The sequence below is a fragment of the Ovis aries genome, chromosome 15, assembly GCF_016772045.2.
Source record: "Ovis aries strain OAR_USU_Benz2616 breed Rambouillet chromosome 15, ARS-UI_Ramb_v3.0, whole genome shotgun sequence".
Lineage (NCBI taxonomy): Eukaryota > Metazoa > Chordata > Mammalia > Artiodactyla > Bovidae > Ovis > Ovis aries.
In genome coordinates this window covers 1,125,495-1,143,995 of record NC_056068.1, presented here as the reverse complement: position 1 = coordinate 1,143,995, position 18,501 = coordinate 1,125,495, and the positions used below count along the sequence as shown (strand labels likewise).

The 18,501-nt window shown below is 41.0% G+C and overlaps 1 protein-coding gene across 12 annotated transcripts; it reads right to left on the bottom strand.

Annotated features, from left to right (window-relative positions):
• Positions 1-447: 447 nt before the first annotated feature.
• On the bottom strand, positions 448-18,434 carry ANKRD49 (ankyrin repeat domain 49). Of its 12 annotated transcripts, XM_060399619.1 has the most exons (7): positions 18,403-18,434; positions 17,411-17,571; positions 16,982-17,215; positions 11,669-11,793; positions 5,857-6,111; positions 2,649-2,999; positions 448-1,950 (listed from the first exon to the last, which is right to left on the bottom strand). In XM_060399619.1, exons 6-7 carry the CDS (start codon positions 2,901-2,903, stop codon positions 1,489-1,491), a joined length of 717 nt encoding a protein of 238 aa, XP_060255602.1. In that variant the 5' UTR covers positions 2,904-2,999; positions 5,857-6,111; positions 11,669-11,793; positions 16,982-17,215; positions 17,411-17,571; positions 18,403-18,434; the 3' UTR covers positions 448-1,488. The 12 variants fall into 12 exon arrangements, with proteins under 12 accessions (XP_060255602.1, XP_060255600.1, XP_060255603.1 ...); XM_060399617.1 differs by lacking the exon at positions 5,857-6,111; XM_060399620.1 differs by lacking the exons at positions 5,857-6,111; positions 11,669-11,793.
• Between the last annotated feature and the right edge of the window lie 67 nt (positions 18,435-18,501).

Below are 18,501 nucleotides of genomic sequence, written 5' to 3'. Positions count from 1 at the left end.
TTTTCTGAGATGATCCAATCTTGTTTTAACCTAAAAACTGCCACATATATTTGATTAAATAACGTTGTTACTTAGTTTAAGGTAACTGGGTCACATGGACAGGGTCAAAAGAGACAAATATTTTGGTGGACATTTAAAAAATATAACCATAGAGGGAATTCCCTGGTGGTCTAGCGGTTAGGACTCTGAGCTTTCACTGCTTTCACTTTTATATACACACATAAACACACGTATACATATATATAGCCAAAGAAAAAGCCCATTAGTTCAGCTGCTTGTCCCCAGTGTGTCAGTTCTGGTGCTGAGAAGTTGAAAGATAACTCTTTTGTTTTAGTCACAGAAGGGCAAAGGAACAAGAAGCTGCTGCTGGAGAGATGGACAGAGTCAAAGCTAAACAAATGTATGCCAGATAGATAAGATACACACAGGTATAAGAATTATTCACGCTTTTTCTTGGTTGTTTAAAACCTTTATTTTTATTTTTTTTAAGAATATTTATACTTACGCTTTTGTTGTTATCTACAACGTGGCTTTTAAAAAATGCCTGAGCCACTTTGTCGTTCTTGCCCCAGTATAATCATCTTAGAATTCCTTTTCCCTTGTCACTTTGACTTTGTGTGGCTTCTATAAAATGAGGATCCTGGAAAAGAACCCTTCCTGTGACCCTGGGAGATGAGGTGAGCAGGTCCCGGCTCAGCAGGACCGGACAGGTAAAACTAGCTGGATGGCAAATAGGCTATGATCACCTGGACCAAGGTATAGTGGTGCGCATGTCTTAAGGGTCGTGCTGACTCACCAGGAGAATAAGGATTATGTAGGTTGACCAGGGTGGGTGAGGTAGGAGGGTCCACAGGATTGTGTGGATTGTGGAAGGAGAGGCAGTATATAATATGTGTAGATTAAACATCTATGGTTCTATTAATAAAAAACAAAGACCTAGGTTTCTCAATTTTTTTTAAACTTATGAAGATTCAAGTCACTAATATGTTCATTCTTACGGTTTACAGTGAAAGTAAATGGCTATGGTGATGCAGAGAAGACAGCTGAACTGCACCGGTATATTTAAGATTTTTAAATAAAATTCTGAGTTACTTGACCTTATAAAAATACATGTTGATATACTAAATACTCCACAAAGCTCTAGGATGGGGGATATTGTAAATGTAAAAATACATTTCTCTTGGATCAGCACCAAAAATATCGTTAGTTTTCTGCACAACCTCTGACAAGTTTTTCAATATAGACAAGTTAAAATGATTTGGTAAAAATCACAAACGCCATGGAAATCATTAAAGATAAATCCAAACAACTTTCAAATACATTTTGACATCAAGGTCGGGCAATTCACTTGGAGGGATAGTATCGTGAGTACCACTGAATTACTGTCCTAAGACTTTTGATGTCAACTTTGTACAATGGGGATATTTCACATCTCACACAAAGCAGGCACTCGGACTTAGAAACTTAAGAAAATTATTAGAACCGTTATTAAGACTGAGGTGAACAATTTGTGCAACCTTCCACAATTTCAAAGAGGTAGTGATAGATACCAGTCCTCCTGGCGATGTCAAATGCTGTTTCCTCCAGGCTGTTCTTCAGACCTGGCTTGATGTAGCGGTTCATCAGGAGGAGCTCCAGGGTGTCTTTGCTGTCTCTGTTCCCAGCGGCAAGGTGTAGGGGGGTCAGGAGGCCTTTCGTTTGGGCGTTGATATCTGCATCATGCTGCAGTAAGAAAGAAGCCACTCTGGCATTATTCCACTTACAGGCACTGTGCAGGGGTGTCCAGCCATCCACTGTCACTGCATGGACATCCGCCCCGTGTGCAATCAGCTCCCGGACCACATCTAAGTGCCCATTGTAGGCTGCTCGGTGGAGCGGTGTGTACTTGTCTTCATCTCGAGTGTTCACATGGGTAGCCCTTTCTGAAAGCAGTCTCTGCACTGTGGTCAGCTGAGAATAAAACAGGAGATCTTTCACAAACCCAACATGAAACAAAACAGTAAACAACATGAAACGGTCTAGTGGTGTTAGATTTAATTAAGTTAAATGAAAACTTCCTTGTTAGTAGATGACTGTAAAATAAATGTAAGATTTCTTTGGGGAGGAGGACAACTTATTTAACAATGAACAAGTCAGTGTTAATTATAAATTCTTTTTTTTTTTTCCCTCATAAACTTGATTTTATGAACGTGATTCTCTGAAAACCAATCCATATGTTTATTCCTGGTCCAATTAAGGCTTACTGCACTAAAGCTACAGTTAGATGAACAATACAGGCTAGAATCATGTTTGATATGTTATGTTTCATCTGTGAAGAAAACATAATAATGGAACATTATGTTCTGATCTTTCAGTAGTAGGATTATCACACCAATATGCATGGTGTATAAAACTTTAAAACATAAACTTTTATCAGTAGAAAACAATGCTAACAAGGAAATCTAGAAATTAAGAAGCTCAATTCCTTCTAACTAAAATAACCTCAGACACCTGTTTTCATGAAGTGATATTTTTTCAGTTTGGTCTGAGGACAAAGCGAGCTTCAGGGACAGGTCCTCTGGCTTCCAATCTAGTAGTTTTTCTACTAAATTAAGGTTTCTTTTTTAACTGTTCTGTTCTGTTCTTTTTTTTTTTTTTTTTTTTTTTACCCGATTTTTTTCAGCAGCCCAAAGAAGCAATTTGCTTGGATCTTTTTCCATTTTTTTTTCTTGCAGTTGATACCACTCTTCAGTTTTTTCATCTTGCTCTTCATCGTCATCAGAATTCCCTATCCAGAGACTTTGGGTACCAGTGGGAATAAGGTGTCCATGTGTTTCCAACAGTTCAAGTTGGTTGAAGTGTTCAGAAAAGTCCAAGGAGTTCTCTGGGTCTGGTTTTTCATCATTTACTTTCTCTTTTTCCATTTTTACTACTATTTTAAATATAAATCATTTCAAACACCAGGATATAAATAATCTCTCCAGAGATGATTATGTCTGCTTTATTTTATTCATCAAGATCTGAAAACACAAACACAAAAAACAGGAGCAAACCAGTAATTGAGGCTTTATTAATAGCATAAATAAGTCTTGCAAACATATACAAATATACTCTGTCTAAACTTTTTGGTGTTTATTAATACTCTTTACATTCATCAAATATTGGAGCTGACAGATTTCAGTTACCTTTATTTTTAATGGCCTAATAGTCATTTTTTATTGTTTTCTTCTAAGTCAGTAGTTATGACTCTGACTTATTTTGAATCTATTGGTTTAGATACTATGTTGTATTATACTAACAGCTGATTAATGCTTGAAGTTTTTAAATCATAACTAATACAATAAAAATGAGAACATTCACCATTTTTATAAATGAGACACATAGATGCTATAGAAAAGAAACAAAAATTTGTTTTTCCTAAAAACTACTTCCAAGAATCAGAGATTCTTAGAGATGGAATAGTCCCCAGAGGACACATGTCCCAATCTCTCATCAATGCAGATATCTTTACCATGACATCTATAATAATCATCCTCTTTCTACTTGAACACTTTCTGGTTTAGGAAAATTCACGGCTTTAAAAAGTAGTCCTATTCACTGACAGACAACTATTGTTCTTAGTTGGGTTCTTGTTATGAAACAGGATTTTGGCTGTCATTCACTCCTTCATTCAACAAAGATGAAAAAAACACCTGGCATGTGCCAGTCTCTTGGTGTTATATGCTTGTTCTTACTGACTCAATCGTGTCCAACTCTTTGTACCCCTGAACTGTAGCCTGGCAGGCTCCTTTGTTTAAGGGATTTTCCAGGCTAGAAATTCCTGGAGTGGGTTGCCATTTTCTTCTCCAGGGGATCTTTCCGATGCAGGGATCAAACCCATTTCTCTTGTCTCCTACACTGGCAGGCAGGTTCTTTACCACTGCACCACTTTGGAAGCCCGCCAGTCTCTTGGTACTGGGATTCAATAATGGACAAGATCCATGTCTTAACCTCATGAAGTTTACCATCTAGTCAGGAAGACTGGCAAAAAAGCATTAAGTACTATAGATAAGACTGTAACCAGATACAATGAATATACAGGAGGACCATAATTAACCCAGTCTCACGGGATTACCGAGGGCCTCCCTGGTAGCTCAGTGGTAAAGAATTTATCTGCCAATGCAGGAGACATGGGTTCAACCCCTGGGTTGGGAAGATGCCCTGGAGAAGGAATGGCAACACACTCTAGCATTCTTGCCTAGAGAATCCCATGGACAGAGAAGTCTTGTGGGCTGCAAGTCCATGGGTTCGCAGAGTTGGAGGCAATTTAGTGACTAAAATACTACCACCAAGGGATTACAGAAGGCTTCCTGAAGTAAATGACATTTATTCTGCTAGGTTGCCATAATAATTTATAAACAATATCAGCTTAAAGAGTTATGCAGGGGGGCAGTCCCAAGATGGAGGAGGAATAGGATAGGAAGAGCACCTTCTCCTCTACAAATTCATCAAAAGATCATCTGAACACTGAAAAACTTCCACAAAACAACTTCTGAATGCTGGTGGAGGATACCAGGCACCTAGAAAGGCAACCCATTCTCTTCAAAAGGAGGTAGGAAAAAATATAAAAGACAAAAAGAGAGACAAAAGAGTTAGGGATGGAGACCGTCCTGGGGAGGGAGTCATGAAGGAGAAGTTTCCAAACACCAGGAAACCTCCTCACCAGTAGGTCTATGGGGGAGTTTTAGAATCTCAGAGGGCAAGATAACCAGGAGGAAAAAATAAACCAAAACACACAGAATAGGTGCCTAACCACAACTCCTGGCAGAGAAGTAGCCCAGATGCTCGCATCAGCCACTGGAGGCTGGAGAGGAAGGCGTGAGCTGCATGCTTAAGGTAAGGACTGGGCCTGAATGCCCTGAGGACAATCTGAGGGAGCTAATGTCAGACAGCACCCCAAACTCTGGGATACCCAGAGAGAGAGAGAGAGAACTTTCCTGCGAAATTCTCTAACTTAATGTGCAGCCTGGCCTGCTCACAGAGCAAAGGACTGAGTGATCACCAAAGGAGAGCTAGCCAGCTGCATACAGTCCCCTCCCTGCCAGAGGCAGAGAGGCAGGTGGGCAACAGCCAGAGCCAGAAGGCAACGGGCTGCTCCAATCTCAGCCTCAGAGACGGGCATCTTCCACCAAACTGTGAGCAGGCCCCCAGTTGCTAACCACGTCTTCCTGGGATCCTGGATGGTTGACATCTGCCAGGAGGGTCATAGCCTGAGATCAGCTTCCCAGAGGAGACACATGGCACACCCAAGACCAGAGAGGTGATTAACATGCATGGCGCACCTGGGACAGTGTGCTCCTCAAGCACCTGGTTGCCTGAGCTGCTCAGACCTGGAAAGGGCACAAAACGCATGCCCAACAGAGTCTGTGCCCTGTGGAGTGCCTGAGAACCTGAACCTGGGTAGCTTAGACCTGGAAAGTGCATGAAACCCAGGGCCTGCTTTGGACAGTGCCCTACAGAGCACCCTGCAGCCTGAGCAGTATAGAACCAGAAAGTACAAGCCGTGAGCTTGGGCAAACCCACTGTGGCCCATACACTGCAAACACTCCCCACACATGCCAGTGATGTTTGTTTGCAGGGCTACTCCCTCCCCAAAACACAACTGAACAAGTGAGTGTAAATAAGTGACCACCTTTGCCCCCTTGTGTCAGGGCAGAAATTAGACACTGAAGAGACTTTCAAACAGAGGAAGCCAAAATAAACAAAGAATAGGGACTGGCTCTGGAAATGACAGGTGCAACAGATTAAAACCCTGTAGTTAACACTGACTAAGCATTAGAGGGGGCCTATAGACCTTGAGACAGAGAAGGCAATGGCAACCCACTCCAGTCCTCTTGCCTGGAAAATCCCATGGATGGAAGAGCTTGGTAGGCTGCAGTCCATGGGGTCGCTAGGAGTCGGACATGACTGAGCGACTTCACTTTCACTTTTCACTTTCATGCATTGGAGAAGGAAATGGCGACCCACTCCAGTGTTCTTGCCTTGAGAATCCCAGGGATGGGGGAGCCTGGTGGGCTGCCATCTATGGGGTTGCATAGAGTTGGACACGACTGAAGTGACTTAGCAGCAGCAGCAGCAGCAGCAGCATAGACCCTGAGAACAAGTACAAGCTGGAATAAGGAACTATGGGAAACTGAACTCACCCTACACTGCCCACAACAACTCCAGAGAAATCCCTAAATATATTTTATATGGTCACTTTTTAATTTTTTAAGTTCTTTACTACTTTAATTTTCACTTTTATAACCTACTATTACCTTGCAAAAAAAAGATCCTATTTTAAAAACAAATTTCATATACATATATTTTTCATAATTTTTGTGATTCATTTTGTTTTGTATTTTTAACATTGTATTTTTGAGTCTAACCTCTACTCTATATGTTTAATCTTTGTTTCTTGGTATTTTTTTTAAATCAACTCTGTACCTTTAAGAATCTAATCTTCAGTACCCATGTTCACTGAGGGTTGTGATTGCTGGCTTGATTGCTCTCTCCCGTTTTGACTCCCCTTCTTCTCGTTCTGGTCACCTCTATCTCCTTCCTCCTCTTCTCTTCTCTATGGAACTCCATGAACCTCTCTGAGTGTTCCAGATTGTGGAGAGCACTTAGGGATTTGATTACTGGCTAGACTGCTTTCTCCTCTTTTGACTCCCCGTCTTCTCCTCCTGGTCACCTCTATCTCCCTCTTCCCTCTTCTCTTCTCTAAGTAACTCTGTGTACCTCTCTGGGTGTCCTTCACTGTGGAGAATCTTTTCACCATTAACCTTAATGTTTTATCATCAGTGCTGTATGGATGGAGAAGTCTTGAGGCTACTTACTGTAAGAATAAGACTGAAAGCCAGAGGCAGGAGGCTTAACTCCAAAACGTGAGAACATCAGAAAACTCCTGATTCCAGGGACCATTAACAGACAAGAGCTCATCAAAACCCTCCATACCTACACTGAAACTAAGCACCACCCAAGAGCCAACAAGTTCCAGAGCAAGACATACCATGCTAATTCTCCAGCAATGCAGGAACACAGCCCTGGGCATTAAAAGATAGACTGCCCAAAGTCACACTAAACCCAAAGACACCCCAAAACTCACTACTGTACACTTCATTGCACTCCAGATAGAAGACATCCAGCTTCACCCACCAGAACACACACACAACCTCCCCTAACCAGAAAACCTTGACAAGCCACTAGTACAACCCCACTGACAGGGAGCAGGATCCACAATAAAGAGGAACCACAAACTTCCAGCCTACAAAAAGGACACCCCAAACACAGCAATCTAAACAAAATGAAAAGTCAGATAAATATTTAGCAGGTAAAGCAACATGATAAACATCCACTAAACCAAACAAAAAATGAGGAGATAGGGAGTCTATCTGAAAAAGAATTCAGAATAATGTTAGTCAAGATGCTCCAAAATCTTGAAAACAAAATTTTGAAAATAAAATAAATAGACTAGAGACAAGGATTAGGAAGATGTAAGAAATGTTCAACAAGGACCTAGAAGAAATAAAGAAGAGTCAATCAATAATGAATAATGCAATAACTGAGACCAAAAGCACTCTGGAGGGAACCAGTAGTAGAATAACTGAGGCAGAAGACAGGATAAGTGGAAGGTGGAAAATAGAATGGTGGAAATAAATGAAGCAGAGAAGAGAAAAGAAAACAGAATTAAAGAAATGAGGACAACCTTAAAGGCCTCTGAGGCAATGTTAAACACCCCAACATTTGAATCATATGAGTTCCAGAAGACGACAAAAAGAAAGGGCATGAGAAAATACTTGAGAAGATAACAGTTGAAAACGTCCCTAAAATGGGGAAGGAAATATTCACTCAAGTCCAAGAAACCTGGATAGTCCCACACAGGATAAACCCAAGGCGAAACACCCCAAGACACAAATTAATCAAATTAATGAAGATCAAATAAAAAGAACAAATATTAAAAGCAGCAAGGGAAAAACAACAAATAACACACAATGGGATCCCAATAAGGATAACAGCTGATCTTTCAATAGAAACTCTTCAGGCCAGAAGGGAATGGCAGCACATATTTAAAGTGATGAAAGAGAAAAACCTAGACCCCAGATGTCTATATCCAGTAAGGATCTCATTCAAACATGAAGGGGAAATCAAAAGCTTTACAGACAAGCAAAAACAGAGAATTCAGTACCACCAACCCCGCTCTTCAATAAATGCTAAAGGATCTTCTCTAGACAGGAAACAGAAAAGGTATATAAACTCGAACCCAAAACAACAAAGTAAATGGCAACAGGATCATACTTATCAATAATTACCTTAAATGTAAATGGGTTGAATGCCCCAACCAATAGACAAAGACTGGCTGAATGGATACAAAAATAACATCCCTATATACACTGTCTAAGAGAGACCCACTTCAAAACAAGCGACACATACATACTAAAAGTGAGAGGCTGGAAAAAGATATTTCATGCAAATGAGAACAAAATAGAGCAGGAGCAGCAATCTTATATCAGATAAAAAAAGTCTTTGAAATAAAAGCCATGAAAAGAGACAAAGAAGGACACTACATAATGATCAAAGGATCGATCCAAGAAGAAGATACAAAGACTCTAAATATATATGCACGCAACATAGGAGTAACTCAATACATAAGGCAAATGCTAACGGGTATGAAAGGGTAAATTAAGAGTAACACAACAATAGTGGAAGGCTTTAATACCCCACTCATACCTATGATCAACCAAGAGAAAATTAGCAAGGAAACACAAACTTTAAATAATACAATGGAGCAGTTAGCCCTAATTAATTTTACTCAGATGACCATTATATCTACTACCGTGGGCAGGAATCCTTCAGAAGAAATGGAGTAGCCATCACGGTCAACAAAAGAGTCTGAAATGCAGTACCTGCATGCAATCTCAAATACGACAGTCTGTTCATCTCCAAGACAAACCATTCAATATCACAGTTATCCAAGTCTATGCCCCATCCAGTAATGCTGAAGAAGCTGAAGTTGAATGGATCTATGCAGATCAACAAGACCTTTTAGAACTAACATCCGAAAAAGATGTCCTTTTCATTATAGGGGACTGGAATGCAAAAGTAGGAAGTCAAGAAACACCTGGAGTAACAGGCAAATTTGGCCTTGGAATGCGGAATGAAGCAGGGCAAAGACTAATAGAGTTTTGCCAAGAAAATGCGGTGGTTAGAGCAAACACCATTTTCCAACAACACAAGAGAAGACTCTACACATGGATATCACCAGATGGTCAACACTGAAATCAGATTCATTATATTTGTTGCAGCCAAAGATGGAGAAGCTCTATACAGTCAACAAAAACAAGACCAGGAGCTGACTGTGGCTCAGATCATGAACTTCTTATTACCAAATTCAGACTCAAATTGAAGAAAGTAGGGAAAACTGCTAGACCATTCAGGTATGACCTAAATCAAATCCATTATGATTATACAGTGGAAGTGAGAAATAGATTTCAGGGCCTAGATCTGATAGATAGAGTGCCTGATGAACTATGGGATGAGGTTCGTGACACTGTACAGGAGACAGGGATCAAGACCATCCCCATGGAAAAGAAATGCAAAAAAGCAAAATGGCTGTCTGGGGAGGCCTTACAAATAGCTGTGAAAAGAAGAGAAGCAAAAAGTAAAGGAGAAAAGGAAAGATATAAGCATCTGAATGCAGAGTTCCAAAGAATAGCAAGAAGAGATAAGAAAGCCTTCTTCAGCGATCAATGCATAGAGGAAAAGAACAGAATGGGAAAGACTAGAGATCTCTTCAAGAAAATTAGAGATACCAAGGGAACATTTCATGCAAAGATGGGCTTGATAAAGAAAGAAATGGTCTGGACCTAAAAGAAGCAAAAGATATTCAGAAGAGGTGGCAAGAATACACTGAAGAACTGTACAAAAAAGATCTTAATGACCCAGATAACCATGATGGTGTGATCACTAATCTAGAGCCAGACATCCTGGAATGTGAAGTCAAGTGGGCCTTAGAAAGCATCACTATGAACAAAGCTAGTGGAGGTGACGGAATTCTAGTTGAGCTGTTTCAAATCCTGAAAGATGATGCTGTGAAAGTGCTGCACTCAATATGCCAGCAAATTGGGAAAACTCAGCAGTGGCCACAGGACTGGAAAAGCTCAGTTTTCATTCCAACCCCAAAGAAAGGCAGTGCCAAAGAATGCTCAAACTACTGCACAATTGCACTCATCTCACATGCTAGTAAAGTAATGCTCAAAATTCTCCAAGCCAGGCTTCAGCAATACATGAACTGTGAACTTCCTGATGTTCAAGCTGGTTTTAGAAAAGGCAGAGGAACCAGAGAGCAAATTGCCAACATCCGCTGGATCATGGAAAAAGTGAGAGAGTTCCAGAAAAACATTTATTTCTGCTTTATTGACTATGCCAAAGCCTTTGACTGTGTGGATCACTATAAACCGTGGAAAATTCTGAAAGAGATGGGCATACCAGACCACCTGATCTGCCTCTTGAGAAGTCTGTATGCAGGTCAGGAAGCAGCAGTTAGAACTGGACATGGAACAACAGACTGGTTCCAAGTAGGAAAAGGAGTATGTCAAGGCTGTATATTGTCACCCTGCTTATTTAACTTATATGCAGAGTACATCATGAGAAACACAGGGCTGGAAGAAACACAAGCTGGAATCAAGATTGCCGGGAGAAATATCACTAACCTCGGATATGCAGATGACACCACCCTTATGGCAGAATGTGAAGAGGAACTAAAAAGCCTCTTGATGAAAGTGAAAGAGGAGAGTGAAAAAGTTGGCTTAAAGCTCAGCATTCAGAAAACTAAGATCATGGCATTTGCTTCCATCACTTCATGGGAAACAGATGCGGAAACAGTGGAAACAGTGTCAGACTTTATTTTTGGGGGCTACAAAATCACCGCAGACAGTGACTGCAGCCATGAAATTAAAAGATGCTTACTCCTTGGAAGAAAAGTTATGACCAACCTAGATAGCATATTCAAAAGCAGAGACATTACTTTGCCGACTAAGGTCCGTCTAGTCAAGGCTATGGTTTTTCCTGTGGTCATGTATGAATGCGAGAGTTGGACTGTGAAGAAGGCTGAGCACCGAAGAATTGATGCTTTTGAAGTATGGGTGTTGGAGAAGACTCTTGAGAGTCCCTTGGACTGCAAGGAGATCCAACCAGTCCATTGTGAAGGAGATCAACCCTGGGATTTCTTTGGAAGGAATGATGCTAAAGCTGATACTCCAGTACTTTGGCCGCCTCATGCGAAGAGTTGACTCATTGGAAAAGACTCTGATGGTGGGAGGGATTCGGGGCAGGAGGAGAAGGGGACGACAGAGGATGAGATGGCTGGATGGCATCACTGAATCGATGGATGTGAGTCTGTATGAACTCCCGGAGTTGGCGATGGACAGGGAGGCCTGGCGTGCTGCGATTCATGGGGTCGCAAAGAGTCGGACATGATTGAGCGACTGAACTGAACTGATAGCAAAAATCCCACTGCAGTACTCTTGCCTGGCAAATCCCATGGATGGAGGAGCCTGGTAGGCTGCAGTCCATGGGTCACTAGGAGTTGGACACAACTGAGCGACTTCACTTTCACTTTTCACTTTCATGCATTGGAGAAGGAAATGGCAACCCACTCCAGTGTTCTTACCTGGAGAATCCCAGGGAAAGGATAGTCTGGTGGGCTGCCATCTATGGGGTCGCACAGAGTCAGACACCACTGAAGTGACTTAGCAGCAGCAGGATAGCAAAAATCAGCAAAACTAAAAGCTGGTTCTTTGAGATGATAAATAAAATAGACAAACCATTAGCCAGACTCATCAAGTAAAAAAGGGAAAAGAATCAAATCAACAAAATTAGAACTGAAAATGGAGAAATCACAACAGATAACACAGAAATACAAAGGATTTTAAGAGACTACTATCAGTAACTATATGACAATGAATAGGACAACTTGAAAGAAATGGATGAATTCTTAGAAAAGTATTACCTTCAAGAACTGAACCAGGAAGAAATAGAAAATCTTAACAGATCCATCACAAGCACAGAAATGGAAGTAAAGTGAAGTTGCTTAGTCACGTCTGACTCTTTGGGACCCCATGGACTGTAGCCTACCAGGCTCCTCCGTCCACGGGATTTTCCAGGCAAGAATACTGGAGTGGGTTGCCATTTCCTTCTCCAGGGCATCTTCCCAACCCAGGGATTGAACCTGGGTCTTCCGCCTTGCAGACAAACGCTTTTTAACCTCTGAGCCACCAGGGAAGTAAAAAATCTTTCAACAAACAAAAGCACAAGTAAATTCTACCAAAAATTTAGAGAAGAGCTAACACCTATCCTATTCAAACTCTTCCAGAAAATTGCAGAGGAAGGTAATCTCCCAAACACATTCTATGAGGCCACCATCACCCTAATACGAAAACCAAAAAACATGACACACAAAAAAGAAAACTATAGGCCAATATCACTGATAAACATAGATGCAAATATCCTCAACAAAATTCTAGCAAACAGAATCCAACAACATATTAAAAAGATCATACATCGTGACCAAGTGGGCTTTATCCTAGCGATGCAAGGATTGATCAATATCCGCAAATCATTTAATGTGATATAACACATTAACAAATTGAAGGATAAAAATAATATGATTATCTCATGCAGAGAAAGCCTTTGACAAAATTCAACCACCATTTATGATAAAGACTCCCCAGAAAACAGGCATAGAAGGAACATATCGCAACATAATAAAAGCCATATATGATTAACCCATAGCAAACATTATCCTCAATGGTGAAATACTGAAAGCATTTTCGCTAAAGTCAGGAACAAGACAACGGTGCCCACTCTCACCACTACTATTCAGCATAGTTTAGTGGTGCTGGGAAAACTGGTCAACCACCTGTAAAAGAATGAAACTAGAACACTCTAACACCATACACAAAAATAAACTCAAAACGGATTAAAGATCTAAATGTAAGACCAGAAACTATAAAACTCCTAGCAGAAAACATAGGCAAAACACTAACATAAATCAGAGCAAGATCCTCTATGACCCACCTCCCAGAGTAATGGAAATAAAAGCAAAAATAAACAAATGGAACTTAATTAAACTTAAAAGCTTTTGAACAACGAAGGAAACTATAAGCAAGGTGAAAAGACAGGCTTCAGAGTGGGAGAAAATAATAGCAAACGAATCAACTGACAAAGAATTAATCTCAAAAATAAAGAACTAGCTCATGCAGCTCAATACCAGAAAAATAAATGACCCAAACAAAAACTGGGCCAAAGAATTAAATAGACATTTCTCCAAAGAAGACATACAGGTGGCTAAGAAACACATGAAAAATTGTTCAATACCACTCATTATTAGAGAAATGCAAATCAAAATCACAATGAGGTACCATCTCACCCTGGTCTGAATGGCTGGTATCAAAAAGTCTACAAATAATAAATGCTGGAAAGGGTGTGGAGAAAAGGGAACCCTCTTATGCTGTCGGTGGGAATGCAAACTAGTACAGCCACTATGGAGAACAGGGTGGAGATTCCTTCAAAAACAGAAAATAGGATTGCCATACAACCCAGCAATCCCACTGCTGGGCATACACACCGAGGAAACCAGAATTGAAAGAGACATATGTACTCCAATGTTCACTGTAGCACTGTTTACAACAGCCAGGTCAGGGAAGCAACCTAGATATCCATTGGCAGATGAATGGATAAGAAAGTTGTGGTACATATACGTAATGGAATTTTACTCAGCTATTGAAAAGAATGCATTTGAATCTGTTCTAATGAGGTAGATGAAACTGGAGCCTATTATACAGAGTGAAGTAAGACAGAAAGAAAAACAACAATACAGTATATTAATGCATATATGTGGAATTTAGAAAGATGGTAACAATGACCCCATATGCGAGACAGCAAAAGAGACACAGATGTAAAGAACAGACTTTTGGATTCTGTGGGAGAAGGCGAGGGTGGGATGATTTGAGGGAATAGCATTAAAACATGTATATTACCATATGTGAAATAGAAGAGCAGTCCAAGTTCGAAGCATGAAACAAGGCACTGAAAGCCGGTGCACTGGGACAACCCGATGGGATGGGGAGGGTGGTGGGATGGGGGTTTGGGATTGGGGAAACATGTACATCTGTGCTGATTCAGGTCAATGTATGGCAAAAACCACCACAATATTGTAAAGTAATTAGCCTCCAATTAAAATAAATTCATTAATTATAAAAAAGTTGTACAGCATATCAAAGTTTAACCACTTAAAGAAAATGAGTATAATAGATATTTAAAAAATATTTCTCAGCTTCCTAATTATATTTGTTGAAATATTTTTAGTCATTTAAGACTCTTCCCAGAAGTTGCCTCTCTCTTAAGTCTTTCTTGAGCCTGCATATTAGATCTCTCTCTAGTTTCTCCTATTTGTTGGTGATATATACTGTCTTATCACTAATTTTATTCTTGTTTCAGCCTCTAAAAAGATGGTTAGCATAAGGATAGGGACTGTATTTGACTTACATTTATGTCCGACTTATATACACAAGCATTAAAAATATTTGCATAATTAACATGATTAAAGTGCTATCACTTGATTTTGCTTGGATTGGATTCTGAGAAATCTTAAGAGTTACTCATAACTCCTAAGATATGGATTTCTTTATACCTAATTTTTATGAGTTTTAATTGAATGAATCCTAATGCATCAATGCAAAGAAATATAAGAAAACAATAGAATGGGAAAGACGAGAAATTTCTTCAAGAAAATCAGAGATAGCAAGGGAACATTTCATGCAAGGTCAGTTCAGTCACTCAGTCATGTCTGACTCTTTGCAACCCCAGGAACCCCAGCACACCAGGCCTCTCTGTCCATCACCAACTCCCGGAGTCCACCCAAAACCATGTCCATCAAGTTGATGATGCCATCCAAGCAACTCATTCTCTGTCATCCCCTTCTCCTCCTGCCCTCAATCTTTCTCAGCATCAGGGTCTTTTCAAATGAGTCAGTTCTTTGCATCAGGTGGCCAAAGTATTGGATTTTCAGCTTCAACATCAGTCCTTCCAATGAACACCCAGGACTGATCTCCTTTAGGATGGACTGGTTGGATCTGCTTGCAGTCCAAGGGACTTTCAAGAGTCTTCTGCAACACCACACTTCAAAAGCATCAACTCTTTGGTGCTCAGCTTTCTTTATAGTCCAACTCTCACATCCATACATGACCAGTGGAAAAAGATACAAAGATGGGCTCAATAAAAGACAGAAATAGTAGGGACCTAACGGAAGTAGAAGATATTAAGAAGAGGTGGCTGTACAAAAAAGATCTTAGTGACCCAGATAATCACAATGGTGTGATCACTCACCGAGAGCCAAACATCCAAGAATGTGAAGTCAAGCGGGCCTTAGGAAACATCACTATAAACAAAGCTACTGGAGGTGATGGAATTCCAGTTGAGCTATTTCAAATGCTAAAGGATGATGCTGTAAAAGTGCCGCACTCTATATGCCAGCACATTTGGAAAACTCAGCAGCGATCACAGGACTGGAAATGGTTAGTTTTCATTGCAATCCCAAAGAAAGGCAAGGCCAAAGAATGCTCAAACTACCGCACAATTGCACTCATCTCACATGCTAGTAAAGTAATGCTTAAAGTTCTCCAAGCCAGGCTTCAGCAATACGTGAACCGTGAACTCCCAGATGTTCAAGCTGGTTTTAGAAAAGGCAGAGGAACCACAGATCAAATTGCCAACATCTGCTGATCACTGAAAAAGCAAGAGAGTCCCAGAAAAACATCTATTTCTACTTTATTGACTATGCCAAAGCCTTTGACTGTGTGGATCACAATAAACTGTGGAAAATTCTGAAAGAGATGGGCATACCAGACCACCTTACCTGCCTCTTGAGAAATCTGTATGCAGGTTCAGGAAGCAACACTTAGAACTGGACATGGAACAACAGACTGGTTCCAAATAGGAAAAGGAGTATGTCAAGGCTGTATATTGTCACCCTGCTTATTTAACTTATATGCAGAGTACATCATGAGAAACACAGGGCTGGAAGAAGCACAAGATGGAATCAAGATTGCCGGGAGAAATATCACTAAGCTCAGATATGCAGATGATACCACCCTTATGGCAGAAAGAAGAAATAGACAGCCTCTTGATGAAAGTGAAAGAGGAGAGTGAAAAAGCTGGCTTTAAGCTCAACATTCAGAAAACTAAGATCATGGCATCTGGTCCCATCAATTCATGGTAAATAGATAGGGAAACGGTGGAAACTGTGGCTGACTTTATTTTTGGGGGCTCCAAAATCACTGCAGATGGTGATTACAGCCATGAAATTAAAAGATGCTTACTCCTTGGAAGAAAAGTTATGACCAACCTAGACAGCATATTACAAAGCAGAGACATTACTTTGCCAACAAAGGTCCATCTAGTCAAGGTCATGGTTTTTCCAGTAGTCATGTATGGATGTGAGAGTTGGACTATAAGGAATGTTGAGTGCAGAAGAATTGATGCTTTTGAAGTGTGGTGTTGCAGAAGACTCTTGAGAGTCCCTTGGACTGCAAGCAGATCCAACCAGTCCATCCTAAAGGAGATCAGTCCTGGGTGTTCATTGGAAGGACTGATGTTGAAGCTGAAACTTCAATACTTTGGCCATCTGATGCAAGAAGCTCACTTATTTGAAAAGACCCTGATGCTGAGAAAGATTGAGGGCAAGAGGAGAAAGGGATGACAGAGGATGGGATGTTTAGATGGCATCACCGACTCAATGGACATGAGTTTTGGTAAACTCCAGGAGTTGGTGATGGACAGGGAGGCCTGGCATGCTGCGGTTCATTTGGTCACAAAGAGTTAGACACGACAGAGCCACTGAACTGAACTCAATGCATCACTATATTTTAATAATAGTGCCAAGAGCATTAAAGTCCAGTTTAAATCTATCATTCATGACCAATACCTTCTCTGGACGTGTTACTTTGCACAATGCAGTGTTAGTCGCTGAGTCATGGCCAACTCTTTGTGACCCCATTGACTGTAGCCCACAAGACACCTTTGTCCGTGGAATTCTCCAGGCAAGAATACTGAAATGGGTTGCCTTTCCTTTCTCCAGAGGATCTTTCCCACGCAGGAATAGCATCTGAGTCTCCTGCACTGAAGGCAGATTCTTTACCATGAGTCACCAGGGAAGACCCTATGCACAAAAAAAGGACTGCAGTAAAGAATTTTCTAAGATAGTTCAGTTTTTCAGATCAATCAGGAGACCCTATCAGAAAGGTTTTTATATTCTAATATTTTCACTTTTTTCTCAACCTACTCTCTGAAGCTTACAATGCAATATACATCTATTCATTAAACAATAAATACCAGTAAATAATGTAAAGTTTACATATTAATTACAGCATCCATAGCAACATTATTGGGGCTTCCCCTGGTGGCTCAGCAGTAAAGAATCCACCAGCAATGCAGGAGACTCAGGAGAGGTGGGCTTGATCCCTGGGTCAGGATCTCCTGGAGAAGGGCATGGCAAATCCACTCCAGGATTCGTGCCTAGAGAATACCAGGCAAGCCACAGTCACAAAAGTCGAACAGGACTTAAGCTACTGAGAGTGTAGGTACAGCACAGCAACATTATAGCACAGATCTTGTGCCCCTCCTCTCCTTTTTATAAAAACTTTTTAAAATTTGAATTTACTGTTCCAGGTAAAATAAATTACATACAGAAATTTCTTAATTAATTTAAAAGTCAAACTCTGGTGCATCTCCCTGATTCAAGATTTAAACAGTCGATCAAGATTTCTACTTGATGATATTGCAACAGAAGGAACTAGGTTATGTTTTTTAAAGATCACATTCCACAAACTATGTCAACTCTTAAACAGCTCAGCGACAGGTGGAGCCATAAGCCCCATTAGGCAGGCGAAGGCGCTGAAGTTTATAAAGATTAAAACAACTTTCAATGGAACTAAAGGCCCAGATTTTCTAATTCAAAAGTTTCACATCATTATTTTTTTAATGCACTGTCAGCACAAAGCAATACAGATGTGCTGAACTTGGGGTCCACGGAGACAATGAGACGCAGGGAAAGGCTTGTAAACTAGAGGCCGAATGTTCACTCTCTGAGGAGGGCAGTGAGAGAGAAGGCCACCAGTCCCGACCTCGGCACTGGCCTGTCACTTCACAGGCCCAGGAGGCGCATCTGCGGCCTTCCAAACCACTAAGCCCGAAGAAACTGCTCCAGCCCTACCGAGGACCTACTTCGCGGCCGGATTTGCAGAGCTCCCCAGGGGTCCACAGGGGCCCGCCCCTTTCTGTTCAGGCGCTCAAAGGTGGCGCCAAGCGTCCAGGAAGTGTGACCCCAGACGAGAAAGAGCTACCCACCTCAGAGTCGGAAAATCGCCGCCGGGAACCTCGCTTCCGGGTTCTGTCTCGTCGGCTACTCAGGATTGGCTCTTGTACGAGGGCGGGGCCTCGCTGCAA